This window comes from Pollicipes pollicipes, unplaced genomic scaffold (assembly GCF_011947565.3).
Source record: "Pollicipes pollicipes isolate AB1234 unplaced genomic scaffold, Ppol_2.1 Scaffold_7261;HRSCAF=8764_pilon_pilon_pilon, whole genome shotgun sequence".
In the NCBI taxonomy this organism is placed as follows: Eukaryota; Metazoa; Arthropoda; class Thecostraca; order Pollicipedomorpha; family Pollicipedidae; genus Pollicipes; species Pollicipes pollicipes.
In genome coordinates this window covers 26,920,118-26,935,649 of record NW_023597054.1, presented here as the reverse complement: position 1 = coordinate 26,935,649, position 15,532 = coordinate 26,920,118, and the positions used below count along the sequence as shown (strand labels likewise).

Sequence of the window (15,532 nt, the reverse complement as noted above, 5' to 3'; positions counted from 1 at the left end):
AGCCGTCGTGAGGGGTTTTTAGTCGGCGGTGAAGCATACGGTGGCCGTCCGCCGAAGACACCTCAGCCTGCGGTGTCCTACAACTGATGACGCTTGCGAGTGCAAACAGTGCAGTAACAAGTACAGTCGGGTGGCGTCAGCAAGTAAAAACTCCTTGAGATGCGTTCATTGTGGCCGTTACAGCAGTGGCACTAGGGGCCGGGGCATAGCAAAATGAACTCGAGTGCGTCGGCGGGGGTCCGTGCGTGTGTGTCATGCCAGCGTGGTGCAGTCTACACGAATACATGGATCACGTCGAAGTAGCGCCACGTTGTGCAAGTGAATGGATTTGCGTGAGGTGAAAATTACGGGGCAACAACGTTGTGGCAAGTGATAGCCATATTTACGAAGGAAGAAGACGACAGACCGCACGTTTCTGCCTGTTCGCTCGTGATTCAGCTAAGTTCAGAACGCCTCCGGTTGATACCGACTGGTGGGCCGTGGGCCGTCTAGTTGATACCGACTGGTGCTCCCAGGTCGGGACATATGGCTCAGGCTGTGCTAAGTGCGGATCTTTGGACATAAGATACAGCATTGGGTGGTGGGATATATGCAAACCCGTCCTTGAGAAGCAAGAATAGCAGCTGCATAGCCATTCTCCATCCTTTCATCAAACGGTTCAGCATGGAGACGCTTGTTGGAGCAGTCCATACGCGTCACTTTCGTGTTTGTGCGATGCTTACCCGTGGCAACCATGAAACAACAGGCTGGCCGGCGATAACACTGAATGGCGTAGCCCGGGTTTGTAATGATTGTACATCATTGTAACGACGGCCACCGGATTACAGTTTCCATTCGTTTGTTTTTAGGGTAATGTTTGCAATTGATAGAGATATGTGTAATTACATTTTACGAGCAATCCGATGTTTTTTTATTCTGAAGCAGGTTAAAAAGCAGGCCGCTTGTGCAACGTGATGGGTTAATTTCAACCGCTAGAGTAATGCGTTTAAAGTCCGCGCGTATTTCGCAATGTGACCAGGATGCTACAGCGCCGCGTGATGGAGGGATGTGCACGTTTAGCACGGTTGAATGGATAGCCACGCTGTCCTTTCTCTGGATGTTCAGTATTTCCTATCACATATTCGCCGGCAACTTTGGCCATGCGCTGACAATAGTGCGCTCCGCACCCCGGGCATCGGAACGATCCACAACCCATCCTTCGTGCACGATCGCTCGCTGGCCTCACATATTCTGGTACGTACCATGATGGTGATCTGCAGGTGAGCGCGTTTGACGCCTCCCATTCTTCCGGAGCTGAGCATCGGTGGCACCGTGCGCCCCTGGCTGGTCCCCGTCGCCGTGTCTGGTCCGGCCGTGCCCTGGCTGCCTGGTTCCGTCGGGCTCTGCCGCCGGTGTCCGGTCCTGGCTGGCCCCGCGCTCGCCGTCGCTCACTGCCGTCCGGCCGGCTGTCCGCTCCGCCCAGTGGCCGTCCCTGTGCGTGGCTGTCGGCCGGCGTCTGTGTGGCGCGCGCCTCGCCGTCGCTGCCGGTGGGTGTGCGCGGGCTCGCCGTCGGCGCGAGTGGCCGCCAGCGACCGGCGGCGCCCGACCAGACTGCGGCGTCTCGCCCGGCCGGCCGCAGCCGCGCCGCTGGCGGCCCAACCGGGTCAGCCGACGCGCCCCTCCGGCTGCAGATGGGAGCTTCCGGGCTGGGGTGGGTGTCTCCCAGGCTGGGGACGGGGTCCTTCGGGCTGGGGGTGGGAGTCCTTTGGGCTGGGGTGGGTGTCTCCCAGGCTGGGGGTGGGGTCCTCCGTGCTGGGGATGGGGTCCTCCGGGCTGGGGATGGGTGTCCCCCGGGCTGGGGATGGGAGTCCCCTGGGCTGGGGATGGGTGTCCCCCGGGCTGGGGATGGGAGTCCCCTGGGCTGGGGATGGGAGTCCCCTGGGCTGGGGATGGGAGTCCCCTGGGCTGGGGATGGGAGTCCCCTGGGCTGGGGATGGGGTCCTCCGGGCTGGGGATGGGAGTCCCCTGGGCTGGGGATGGGAGTCCCCTGGGCTGGGGATGGGGTCCTCCGGGCTGGGGATGGGGTCCCCGGGTTGGGGATGGGAGTCCCCTGGGCTGGGGATGGGAGTCCCCGGGCTGGGGGTGGGTGTCCCCCGGGCTGGGGGTGGGTGTCCCCCGGGCTGGGGGTGGGAGTCCCCCGGGCTGGGGGTGGGTGTCCCCCGGGCTGGGGATGGGAGTCCCCGGGCTGGGGGTGGGTGTCCCCCGGGCTGGGGATGGGGTCCCCCGGGCTGGGGATGGGTGTCCCCTGGGCTGGGGATGGGAGTCCTCCGGACTGGGGGTGGGAGTCCCCCGGGTTGGAGGTGGGGTCCTTCGTGCTGGGGATGGGAGTCCCCTGGGCTGGGGATGGGAGTCCCCGGGTTGGAGGTGGGGTCCCCCGGGCTGGGGGTGGGGTCCCCCGGGCTGGGGATGGGTGTCCCCCGGGCTGGGGATGGGGTCCTCCGGGCTGGGGATGGGAGTCCCCTGGGCTGGGGATGGGAGTCCTCCGGGCTGGGGGTGGGAGTCCCCCGGGCTGGGGGTGGGGTCCTTCGGGCTGGGGGTGGGGTCCCCGGGCTGGGGGTGGGGTCCTCCGGGCTGGGGATGGGGTCCCCGGGCTGGGGGTGGGGGTCCCCCGGGTTGGAGGTGGGGTCCTTCGTGCTGGGGATGGGGGTCCTCCGGGCTGAGGATGGGAGTCCTCCGGGCTGGGGATGGGGTCCTCCGGGATGGGGATGGGGTCCCCGGGCTGGGGTGGGGTCCTCCGGGCTGGGGATGGGGTCCTCCGGGATGGGGATGGGGTCCCCGGGCTGGGGGTGGGGTCCCCCGGGTTGGAGGTGGGGTCCTTCGTGCTGGGGATGGGGTCCTCCGGGCTGGGGATGGGAGTCCTCCGGGCTGGGGGTGGGAGTCCCCCGGGCTGGGGGTGGGAGTCCCCCGGGCTGGGGGTGGGGTCCTCCGGGCTGGGGATGGGGTCCCCGGGCTGGGGATGGGGTCCCCCGGGTTGGAGGTGGGGTCCTTCGTGCTGGGGATGGGGGTCCTCCGGGCTGGGTGTGGTCCCCAGGCTGGGGGTGGGGTCCCCCGGGCTGGGCGATGGTAGATGCGCCGGGGGCCAGCGCTGTCCAGCTGGTTTTTGGAGGCCCGGCCGTCGATGGGAGGCATAGTTAGTGGTGGGAGTCGTCGGCCTCGTGTTGCGAGACACAGTGAAGTGTAACGGCCACGGGCTGTCCCGTGGCCTGGGGATCGGAGGCCCAGCGGGCGACACAGCGATGGGTGAGCGCCTCCCGCTGGCGCTGGCGGGCTACGGCAGGGCCGCCGACTGGGCATGGCTAACACAGCCTTGAGTAGGCCGTAGGAGCCCAGGACAGTTCTGGAAATTATGGCGTTAGTCTTTGGTGTGTGCCGGAGTAACGCTACCATGGCAGTGGTGATTTACTATTTTAATGCTAAACCTGGGACGTCACCATTTTCCCCACTTCGGTTGTACATGAGCCCGTCCTCAGATCAGTTAAACAGATGATATAATGCATCGTTTTATGATGAAGCGGAGCATCGGAGCTTTGCGCACGCTGCTTTCGTTTGCGGACCTGGATGTGTTGTGTGTGGAGAAAGGGAGAGTATGCAAAAGGCGCCTGAAACACGAGCTCAAATAGCTTGCACATGATGTAAGCCAATTGGTAGCTTAATAAATGTGCATGACGTAAGATAAATGACGACTGCAATTATAAAACCCCATCCACTTTACTTATTGGCCAGAGCTCAACGCTGAGGGCGAACTTTGAAGGTCATCACAATAGTATCTTTTTAATGTGACTCGCACAGGCGTGTGCTTGACGTAGTCAAATTCACGGCTGGTGGGTAAAGGGGGCTGTGTTAGCCTTTTCACATCTGCACGAACGTCGTCTGTTGGATGGGAGCTTAGAAAATTTGTATGTTTGAACAATTGATGTCGCGTTGCGTTGCGTTTTTCTAAGTGATACCAAAGCACGACGAAGTAATTCGTTCCCATTCGCTCCATTCAGTCATACATATATGAATATCATGCTTTTCATATGCTGCTTGCAGATGGGTGTTGCAAGATATAAGGTAAAAGTCGGTCGTTGAGTCATGTGCCATATCTTTGCGTAACCAGTATCAATCTGCGAACATTTTCTGGAAGAGAGGAACGGAATTATGATTGGGATCAATAGTCGCCATTTCAAAATCAGTGGAGAGGAGAAAGGCGCAATCATGATGGGGGCCAGCAGTTGCTGACCCTTAGTATGACGTCACCAAAAGCCCTTCGTTGCTCTCGGCGTTAGACATGACCCCTATAGGAATGACTTATATGCATTGTAATATGAATTAAGCAGTGAAACAAACCGAGTGATCCCGACTGAAAACACAATGGAGGAGAGCATGTCCAGATGCGTGATCGTCCGAGCATTCCCATTTGCCCCGTTTGTTTCGTTCCCAGAGACTGGATCATTGAGCTCATCCGATCGATCACATTTTGGGGCCACTGAATCCATCATGATCTTTGATGTTAGCTGGGCTAGCTATACGGTTTAAAGGGATCGGGCTGCCGGGAAAGGTTTTCAATTCATTTTTTCGGAATAATGTAAAAAGTTGCGTCTTCAGTGCATAGCTCCTCAGTCCCAGCAGGCGCAGAATAGCGGAAGCGTGACCAGTTTCAATTTTATTGTGCAGCTGACGGCGCCGAAGTCCTGCTCCCTGAAGCGTCATCACGCTGATGATGATACTGAGTAGTAGTGGCTACAATTGGACCCACGTAAAGCCTACGTGTTTGCAGATGACTGCCAAAAGAACCCGCATAAATTGAGGTGGGATTTGACACAACCTTCCCAGGAATAAAGTAGAGCAACACTTCCAGCGAGCTCAGACCGTTATGTGATACCGAACATGATGGCGACCGTGGTGTGATGGGATTCCACCGGATCCTGCGCGACCGTTCATACCCTTGCACAGGGAACGGAATAAAAAGGGCTGTGATCGATCTGATTTTTGTTTGCCGTTCGTGTAAAGATGCCTTCCTTTAAAGAAAAAAAAGATTGCACAAGTGAACGCTTGTGCTCCACTTGAGTGTCCCGTGGGAGCCGCAACACCACTGCCCAGTGCAGGGCAATTACCTTTGTGAGAAGAGAACGATGGCTTTGCTGTGTAATGGAATAAGTCGAATAGTATGCGCATTTCTGCAGATATTTGCGGGCACCGAACGTTGGCAAAAAGGCCCCACACATACGTAGATTACTTGCGGTCTACCTCCCGATCTCAGATGGGGCTGCACGCCGTTTTATGATATACGTTTGCATGCTCGCGCGCGCGCGGAGCGAAGACGAGCCGAGCGCCCACTCTGGGATCGACTTTCGCCGTCGGTCGCTTTCCGACCGATTACGGTGTGTGGCCGCCGGCGCGTGGCGGCCGGCCGGTGACACGCGCCTCGGACAGTGCGCCGCTCCGGTGACGCTGCCCACGGCCGCACCGGGCGGAGCCGGCCAGCGGGAGCGGTCGGCGGAGGAGCAGGGACGGACCAGCCGGAGCGGCCAGCCTGCCCCTGCTTCCCCGGCCGGCCGAGGAGCAGGGACAGAGACCGCACCCGGCGGAGCCGGCCAGCGGGAGCGGTGGGCCGAGGAGCAAGGACGGGCCAGCCGGAGCGGTCGGCCTGCCCCTGCTTCCCCGGCCGGCCGAGGAGCAGGGACAGACCGCTCCGGGCGGAGCCGGTCAGCCGGGGCGGCCGGCCTGCCCCTGCTTCCCCGGCCGGCCGAGGAGCAGGGGCAGCAGGCACCGTCCGGCCGTCGATGTGCCAGCGGCGGGAGTGGGCAGATGTGACCGGTGGCTCCGAGGACGGGCCTGGCGACCCCGCCCCCGGCCGGCCTGCTGCTCGGGCCGGCTGACCCCGGGCGATCGCCGGCTGGCTGGGGTCCTGCTCAGCCGCCGTCCCGCCGGGACAATGCCCAATTTCTTCCGGATCACGTCCGGCTTCGGAACACGGAGCAGGCAGGCGGTCGAACACGGACATTGGGGCTGGTTTCACTTGGGGCCCGCCGGTCGTCAGCTCTTACCGATTAAACGGACACGTGTCATGCTCACAAACAGTGCCTCCGCGGCGGCATGCCAGTGCTTATTGGTTCTTAGTAAAGGAAAAATAGAAATTTCACCTTTCAGCTTCCACCTTCGCTCGCATGCATTCAAGTTCCATTGTTAGACACCGGTGATTGCTCTTGAGTGATACTCTCTCTTTCTCTGAGTCAGACTTCTTTGGTGTATGCAGTGGTATTGGGAACGTGTCTAGGTCTCCTTGGGCTTAAGTGATTATATCAGTTTAGTTTTGGGCGCAATTATGTGTGGGTGAAAATATCGGACAATCATTTATGCGTCTAGGCTAAAATTGGAACGAGCGGACTTAATCCTGCGCACCATGAAAATATGATCATATGCATAATTGACTCGGAACATGCATTCTGCTACTTTTTTGCCAGGATATGCTAAGCCCCCATGACCATGATGACATGACGAATGACCCCCATGCATGATTGTAAAGCGCAAAATATTTAACACCTCCAAATTTCCAGCGATTTCGTTGAAACTTTCCGATGAGTTTGTAGCGCTGAGCGCAGTGAGCGTGGTGCTCCTTCAACAAAACCGAGCTGGCACTCGTCGGTAATCAGTGCAATGCAAACCGGTTTACGATGCGTTATGACGATTTCATGATAGTAATAGTTAATAGTTACGAGGGTTTCGTAGTAACGTTCGACACTTTATGAAACGATATCCGATGAAATCGAGGGGTTTTGTAGGGACGATCTGTACGTTGTGTGGCTGTTTTGTGGGATGAAATCCTAAAAAGTGCGCTGATATGGGTTTTGTGGCCTATAGATTCTTCTGCGGTCAGTTGGCGACTGTCCAAGGGAGACAGGTCGGAGCGAGAGCGGTCTCATTACTGCTTGGCACGTAAATCGTTTAGGCGGAAATTTTAACACGGCCTATGGTTCCAGAGCCGCCCCAGAAACTATTCAGCGAAATCAGTCATTGAAAAGTAGACACTTCCGGGCTAGGCGCTCAAAAATATGTTGTGTAGCATGAATGGCGGTTAAAATTTCGGGCTTTTCTTATACATTGCGTATCTTGCTGTTGCCACAAGTTCACTTTTGAATGAAGTCATCTAGTGTTATCAAGGGGGCTGGACGAGGTGTAAACGTTATGCGACCATGACAAGGGGCTCTGTGCCGCTTGAGGGGACGAAGGCCATGCCGTGAGTGTAGTCTACGCGTTTTATCGAAGACCGGGCTATTGCTACTCAGAAACTCAATGAAAATAACAAATTAGCAATACAAAAATAGCTGTGATAGTAAGAAGCTGTCTCTAAAGAGAAACATGGACTCACCATCCCCGCCCCACGGAGCCAGTTATGGTGAGGTTTTGCTACTGTTCCTTTTTTGGCCTACCACGTCAGCTTTGGATATGGGACCCGCGGGAGCGCAACGCCAACGGCATGATATGCTATTTGCGGCGTATTTTTCAGTCCTCGACATGTGACAAAAAGGATTCCCGATTTTCCAAAAACGTAAGCCGTCACTTAAAAAGAAATAGAGGGGTGCAGTGGCAAAGATCGTGATAATCAAGATTGCTTGGTTGGCGTGTGCATTTTGTGTTATTTATCAAACATTCCCGCCAAGTTGAACGAGCTCATTGTAGCGTTTTAAACACCTGCCTTATTTCCGGATCTTGTTCAGTCGTCGTGAAATGTTTCCACATTTTTCGGTTCCCAACGTCCTCCATTACTACCCCTTGGTATGGTGTCCTTTATGGCGTTCGTATAATGTAAGCGCTCAGTCAATTTACCCAATGTGGAAACGGGTCAGGAAAAGCGGCATGGTTTGTGGAAGCAGATGTACAACAATCAAACATCTCTCCGAAATTCGCGGCGCCGTAATCTGACAATTAAAGCTCATGGCAGTAGCCTGGGCGCGTGGCTGCGTCCTGCGCGAGCGTTCAGCGAGCATGTGCAGCAAGGGAAAAACTAACGCATGACTAATACCTCCGCTTGTCAACAGGTGTCGCACCATCCTCCGATGGTGGCCCAGCACTGCGACGGCCCCGGCTGGGAGTGCTACCAGGAGTTCACCATGTCGTCCAAGTTCCGCGGCAAATACCTGCAGGTCATCCCGCTGGGCATTTCACACCTGCACTTCCCGAAGACAGGTGGGGGCGCTGCAGGCTTCGGCCGAGAGATGGCGCCGCGGTAGCCGGCCTGGCGGCAGCTGCCGGCTGGTCACGGACGCGCCGACTGGAGGCGGGTCTGGGACCGGAGCCTCGATGTCGTCAGCATATGTTGAACCTCGCGTCATCACCGCCCACCAGGTCCGCGGGGTACCGCTGATTGATCCGCGCGGCTGTTTATCGCTCCCCGTCTGTTTTTTTTTCTGGCCGTGGGTGGCGGGTCTGCGCAGCGGAAAGTTTTCCGAGAGTCGGAGCGACCGCACGTCGTCCGGCACTGTGCGGCCAACGAGTCGGTCCGCGGGCGGCCGCAGTCCCTGGCTGGACCGGCGCACCAGACAGGCCTTACCTCGCGTGCGACGTCACACCGTGTCATGGCCTGCTCTGTTATCCCACTCGACCCGCTGCGGTTATTCGCACGCTCGCGGTTTTCGACCGAGGGTCAGAATTCTGTCGAGTGCCGTTCGCGTGCGTACCTCCGCCTGATGGGCCCCCTCTCACAACTCGGCTATTGATACGCGGGACACGTCTGTAGCCCCCTCTCACCGCGCGGGCCGCGCGTTGTGCGTCGGCAGGCAACCACTTCACGTGGCGCAAGGTGACCACGACCGTGCACAACATCATCGTTGGCCGACTGTGGGTGGACCAGCACGGCGACATGGAGATCGTCAACCACAAGACGGGCGACAAGTGCAACCTCAAGTACGTCCCGTACAGCTACTTCTCGCGGGACGTGCTGAGGAAGGTGAGTCGTGGCGCCGCCGGGGCGCGAGCACGACGACGCTCGGCGTGACGGGGACAGTGCGGTGTGCTGTGGTCTTGGGATCGGTGTTATGCGGTGTCGGTCAGTTGTAAGGCGGTGGTGAACTCGTGGTGCGCTGTTTGGTGATGTTTGACCCGACATCAGTTGTGTGACGTTTCGCTTGTTGTTTACCCGTGTGAAAGTGGTCTTCGTCGAGTGGTTTGCCGGCGGCGTTGTTGTGAATCAGAAGTGTTTGACTGCCGCGACACCCTGCGATTGATTTCAGTAGTGAGCATTATGTTTCATTTCCTATGGATATGTATCAATGAATATGTGGCTTACAGACCATCAGGAAGTCACTCAATGTCACCCCTTCATTTCCCTTGGGCGGAATCGTGTGACTATGTCTGCGTGGAGACACGCGTGATGTGCGCAGCGGCTCACTGCCGCCGCTACGGTTACTGACGCCTCTCCGGCCGGGCGGTGGCGCCCTCTCCAGGTGACGGGCTGCGTGTCGGACGCCAACGGCCAGGTCCGGTGGGTGCTGATGGGCACTTGGGACCAGAAGATGGAGTGCTGCAAGGTGCTCAACTCCAACACGTCCGTCAAGGGCAAGCCGGTCATCGAGACCGGGCCGCCGCGCATGCTCTGGAAGGCCAACACCTTGCCGTGAGTGCCGCCTCTGGAGCCGGCTGCCGCCACCTGTTCCGTCCGACGGGTGCCATCTGGCGGCCAGGGCTGAAGCTGTCGCGTGCGGGCAGCATCGCTCAGGGATAGGCTGTCCCGGTGGGCGTGGTGTCGTCTCCCGGGCCGCCTGCCGCGCACCTCACTCTGAATACAGGCGGGTGGGATAGCCATGTGGCAGTAGGTTTAGTGGGTATTGTCGCCATGTCCACAGCTCGTATCTGGCAAATGCCCTTGTTTGATGTGGTGTGAAGAATACATGGTACGTCGTTTCTTAATCCGACTGAGTCTACCGAACATAACTATTTTTTGATAAATTATGTGAGATTTGCGCCACTTTATCCTAGCCATGACATTTTTCTTTATGTCTGGCGTTAATGGTAGGACCAGGCCAGGCGAACATGATATTACAAAATCGGAATCATGTCTGCCATTCTGCATACGATGGGGCCATGAAGATGCATTTCAGAAGCAGAATTTTCGGCTCGGGCAGAAGTTATTTTGGGAGCTTCTTTTGATGGGCTCTATAAATCGTCCTTTCAATTTGATGACCGTCGGTCGTGGCTGCACGTTCTGCTCGCCAATAGCGCGTCTCACGGGTACGGCGGGCGGGTGGCGCACCGCGCCGCGCTCGCCACATGACGGGCGCTCGGTTGCAGGTCGGATGCAGAGAAGTACTACAACTTCAGCCAGCTGGCGATGGAGCTGAACGAGCCGGAGGAGAACGTGTCTCCGACGGACTGCCGGCTGCGGCCCGACCAGCGGCTCATGGAGCAGGCGCTCTGGGACGAGGCCAACGAAGAGAAAGTCAGGTGCGCTGACCGGCAGCGGCCGGCTCGGGGCAGCCGGGGACGCGCCGCGCCCGCCGGCTGACGGGCCGGGCCGGTGGCAGACGGCGTCCCTGCCGTCACCGTGGCGGCGCGGCTCCTGCCGGTGGACGAGATGGAAGAGGGCCACGGGGGTGCTGCGCTCACAGCTTCAGACTCATCTCTGCGAGGGCTGCATAGAGCTCCGAACAGCGGCTCAACAGGACTAGTGGCCTCTGCCAGGAAGGCTCCGGCCAGTAGCGCTGCTTCAGTTGCTGAGAGCGTTTTCCTCAGACTTTCTAGACAGATTCAGAGATGGCTATGTCTATGTCACACACGACCACTTGACTCCTGCTGAACACGGACCAGTAACCAGTTGGCCTTTCTGATTGGTAACCGCCATGCCACTCGGGCTCGTCGTGGTGTGCCACCGTCGTTTTCATGTTTCCATTTCCAACTGGTTTCTGTCTTAGCCGTGTTGCTCTGTTTTTCTGACGTGATCAGGGTATGGGGCACACATATGTGTAGTGCCACCGTGACCGGTCTGGGCTGTTTGGCTTGCCGCAGAGCTAATTCACCTACTGCAGGACAAACGAAGGTCGCACCGGGTGCCCGAGCTTGTCTGTCGATGTCCGGAGCGGTGCGTGGCTCGCAGTGCCCGGTGACGTTTGCAGCGGTGTGTGACGTCACCGGTGGTATCTGTAGCGGTGCGTGGCTCGCGATGCCCGGTGACGTTTGCAGCGGCGTGTGACGTCACTGATGATGTCTGCAGCGGTGTATGGCTCACGGTGCCCTGTGACGTTTGCAGCGGTGCGTGACGTCACCAGTGGTATCTGTAGCGGTGCGTGGCTCACGGTGCCCGGTGATGTTTGCAGCGGCGTGTGACGTCACTGGTGATGTCTGCAGCGGTGTATGGCTCACGGTGCCCTGTGACGTTTGCAGCGGTGTGTGACGTCACTGGTGCCCGGTGGTGTTCCGTGCGATTCGTTAAGTCCGTGCCTGTCGGCGTGAGGAGCGTTGTGTGACGTCACTGGTGCCGTTCGGCGTCGGGAGCGCCGCGTGGCATCAGTGGTGTGCGGTCTGTTGCCAGGCTGGAGGAGAAGCAGCGGGCGGCGCGGCGGCGGAGAGAGGCGGAGGCGGAGGCGGCAGCTGCCGAGGGTACGTCATCAGCCGATGGTAATATCTCGACCCACGCGGCCACAGGGAGAACCACTCTGGCTGGCGTGCGCTACTAACTAGCTTAGACAGAGGAGCTTATTTTGTCGGGCAATGTGTTGACGTTTGAGAAAGCGGCTTGGCACGCATGCTGAAGTAGGGAGGTGCATAGTGTGGGGGAAGCAGTCGAAAGGTTAGGTGTGCGATGCTGGCATGCATACAGGGACAATGCAATATGTTCACATCGTGTTCCCCATTTAACGTGTTTGCTTCAGTCTGGAATGACCTGTGACCTTTTGCTACCTGGTCTTTTGTTGGTGGCGTCCACCATGTTGGTTATATGGTACGCTCCATCTGGTCTTTTGTTGGCGGCGTCCATCATGTTGGTGACATGGTACGCATTATGTGGTCTTTTGTTGGTGGCGTCCACCATGTTGGTTATATGGTACGCACTATCTGGCCTTTTGTTGGTGGCGTCCACCATGTTGGTGATATGGTACGCACTATCTGGTCTTTTGTTGGTGACGTCCACCGTGGGGGTGCGATGGCCGAGTGGATAGTGCCTTGGGCTTCCATTGGGGACCCAGGCTCGAATTCCAGTCGCGCCATGGCCCCTGAGCGCTGGTATGGATGTCACGGGCGCTCCATAAAAGGAACGTGACGGCGTGCGTTGCGTTCCTTTAACATAAAACTTGGCTAGCTTGCATGTTCGTGCTAATCGAAATGTGTCGGAATGAAATAACTTCCAATATTATTATTGCTGCCAACGCTGATGTAAATCGGTGCTAATGAACGTATTATGCGGAGGGAAAGAACCAAAATTATTCGCTCGACATTCCAACAAGTTAAGCAATTTGGATTGGGTCTGTTCAGGTAGAAATATCGATTGAATGACGATATTGATTGCCTACGATCTGCTGGAAGGACGTGTGAGCGCTGCGCCCTGACGTTACTGCCCAGCGGCGATGGTGCCCGTTTGTAGCTGCGTGCTAACAGCGTCATGCCCGTTTGTGGCTGCGTGCTAACAGCGTCATGCCGCCGCCAGGCGTCGAGTACAAGGGGTACACACCATCGTGGTTCCGCAAGGAGCTGGACCCGTACACCAATCAGTACACGCACATGTACACGCGTGACTACTGGGACTGCAAGGAGAAGCAGGACTGGTCGCGCTGCCCGGACATCTTCTAAGCGGCGGTGCCCGCCCGATTCCCCGGCTGGCGCGCGCGGCCGCCGCCGCCCTGTGATCTGCGGGGCGCGAGCCCGCTCGTGCGCGCCCGAGGGACGCCTGGTCTTCCGGCGTGGCGGCGGCGCAGCGCCTGTGCCGCGGCGCCGGCCACGCCCTGGCACGAGACCAGGCGCCGGCCGATCATGTCCGCAGCCGAACGGCCGGGCCGTGCACGAGTGTGATTGCTAGCACGACGTGTCCCGGCCTCTGTGCGTGCGGCGTGTCTTTCTGGGTGTGTTTTGTCGCGAGACGCTGGCTGCGCGCCACCGTCCAGTCGAGCATTCCCCTGTCCCTTCCGCGGCGATGTGGCGTGGTCCGCGGCGGACGCGCCGGCCGGCACCGAGCCGGCCGGCCGACCCAGCCAGGCTGGGCCGGCGGAGCACCGCGGCCGGTGAGAGGTCGTCGCGTGTGCTGCCCGTGGCGCGGGCCGGTCTTCCGCCGACCGGCGCCGCTGGCACGGCCTGGGCCTGAGGGGTGTCGCGGTCGGGTCGGCGGCCGGAGGTGGGCCGCGTGCGGAGCAGGCCGCAGCCGCGCGACGTTTTATCAGAAGGGACGCAGTCCCACCCCGCCCGTAGGCATAGTGCCCCCGGCTGGTGCTGGCCGAGGTAGCCACGCGCCTTGTGTGTGTTGGGCGACGGTGTGTGCATTGCCTTGGCGCGCGGGCGGCTGCCGGGCCAGGCCGATCAGTGGCTGCGGGGGCCCGGCGACGCTGCGGAGCGCGCAATATTAACGCTTGGTGATTGTGATGGGCGTGGGGAGGCCGGACAGGCCGGACGGGCCGGACAGGCCGGTCAGGCCGGGCCGGGCCAGGCCGGGCTGGGCCAGGCTGAGTGCAGCGCTGTAGGCTGCTGGGGTTTACAATATAATCTTGTATTTATGTGTGCTGCGGTGGCCGCCGAGCCGGCGGGGCCGCCGGCCGCCGGCCGCCAGCCGCCAGCTCGGTGCTGTCGCCGATCATCGCTGTGTCGTGCTGCCGTAGACTGTAGGGCGCTGCTGGGGAGCCGGCGCGCACCCTGTCTGGGAGCGGCTGCTGGCGGCGTGGACGGCCGGGCCGACGGCGGCCGCCATAGAACGCGCGGTGCGGTGTATCGGTCGGCCCCTCACGCGTGCTCGACTCCAAATATATCCACCCAGGTGAAGACCCGCGTCGTTTGTCGTGATGGGTGCCGAGCCCTGCTCAGCAACACACGGCTGGGTTGTGGGGCCGCTATGAGGACGGAAGAGACTGCGCTGCGGGTCAGTTTTTGTTTCTTCCTGTGGTTGATGGTACGTCACACTTACGACGCCGTAATGAGTGCAAGGACCAGGAAATGACCACCCAGGGCAACACCGATTATTCCACGCTTTCAAAAGCGATCTGAATGAGGTGTGGTTTTCACCTTAATGACATACATTGCGTAAGGGCCAGAGGAAAGAGGCCAAGAGTGGCACATCTCCTATGCTGATATTTCCGATACGAATATCTGGGTCCCGTGTATTCAAGCACAAACGAAGTTCCAGGTATGGACGCCAGCCCATAGGACGCTCCAGCGTCGGGGGTGCTGGGAAATTAATCCGAGCGCTGTCCAAACCCGAACCTGCGATGACAGTGCATGTGCAGGTAGACGCCGCATTCAATATCAGCGTTGAAATCCCGGCGCAGTCAGCCCGTCGCTCTTCTGACGTCACAGCTCGGTGGAAGCGTGGCTGTGGCGGCTGCAGTGAGGACGGACCCCCTGGTGGACCGGTGTAAGGTTGCATGTACTCGGCGTCGATTGCGAGCACCATTCTCGTGCAATTATTTTTGAATATCGTTGAGATAACACCGTAGCGTTACTCCATAAACCGCATTCGCGGTCATACGAGCGCCCAGCTGTCCCCCAGAAGAGGGACTGGCACCTGCCGCCGCCCAGTGACAGGTTCCGCGATGCCAGGTTGGCGTCCACACGTGCCACGAGCTGGACACGCGCACGTGCCGCCGTTTCGCCCGTCAGCTGGGTGGTTGCGGGCGGCGCTGCCAGCAGGAGCGTGGCAGCCGCCAGCAGCGCCGCGACGACTCTGGCCGATGCTGCCAACAGGGGCGACACTGTCCGGGACAGGGAGAGAGGGGCGGTCCGCCGAGGTCGCCGGGCCACCGCCATCGCTGTATGCCCGAGGAAGCCATCACCGTCGCCATCACCATCACGCCGTTGCCATCACCGTCCGGGACAGGGAGGGAGCGGCGGCCCTCTGAGGTTGCCGGCTCACCGCCGTCGCTGTAGGTCCGACCGACAGAGAGGGAGCCATCACTGTCGCGCCGTCGTCACCGTTGTACGGGACAGGGAGGGAGCGGCGGCCTGCCGGTGTCGCCGGTGCACCGCCATCACTGCCAGTGCCTGCCGTCGGACTGTTGTGAGAGCAGGTCAGGTCGCAGCCCTGAGGGTGAGAGGCGGCCTCTCTGCGTCATTGCATGATAGCACTACAGCCATGACAGGCACCTCCAGGTCCACTGACAGTTCTCGGGTGCAATAAGACAGAATAACGTGGCGCGGGCGTCGGACAGTTGACCAGGGCAGAGTGAGACGGCAGGGCTGGGAGAGCCAAACAGGCGGGCGACACGGCCGGGCATGGGCCGGGGTTCAACATGGGATGCACGTCCATGAAGCGTAAGACATGATACATACCGAGTTAGAGATCGTTCTCCTTCATGCTCTCAGTGCTCAAGAAAACGCTCGGAGG

The 15,532-nt window shown here is 59.4% G+C and overlaps 1 protein-coding gene across 6 annotated transcripts in view; it reads left to right on the top strand.

Annotated features, from left to right (window-relative positions):
- Osbp (oxysterol binding protein) overlaps window positions 1-13,976 on the top strand; it is a 47,944-nt gene extending 33,968 nt beyond the window's left edge. For 5 of the 6 annotated variants that reach the window (XM_037235656.1, XM_037235657.1, XM_037235654.1 and 2 more), the window contains exons 11-16: window positions 8,061-8,208; window positions 8,799-8,968; window positions 9,465-9,634; window positions 10,309-10,461; window positions 11,546-11,631; window positions 12,656-13,976. In XM_037235656.1, coding sequence (XP_037091551.1) covers window positions 8,061-8,208; window positions 8,799-8,968; window positions 9,465-9,634; window positions 10,309-10,461; window positions 11,546-11,631; window positions 12,656-12,798 — 870 coding nt within the window. In that variant the 3' untranslated portion in view covers window positions 12,799-13,976. The remainder of the gene's footprint in view (window positions 1-8,060; window positions 8,209-8,798; window positions 8,969-9,464; window positions 9,635-10,308; window positions 10,462-11,545; window positions 11,632-12,655) is intronic. The other variant, XM_037235660.1, reaches the window with a different exon arrangement.
- The last annotated feature ends 1,556 nt before the right edge of the window (window positions 13,977-15,532 follow it).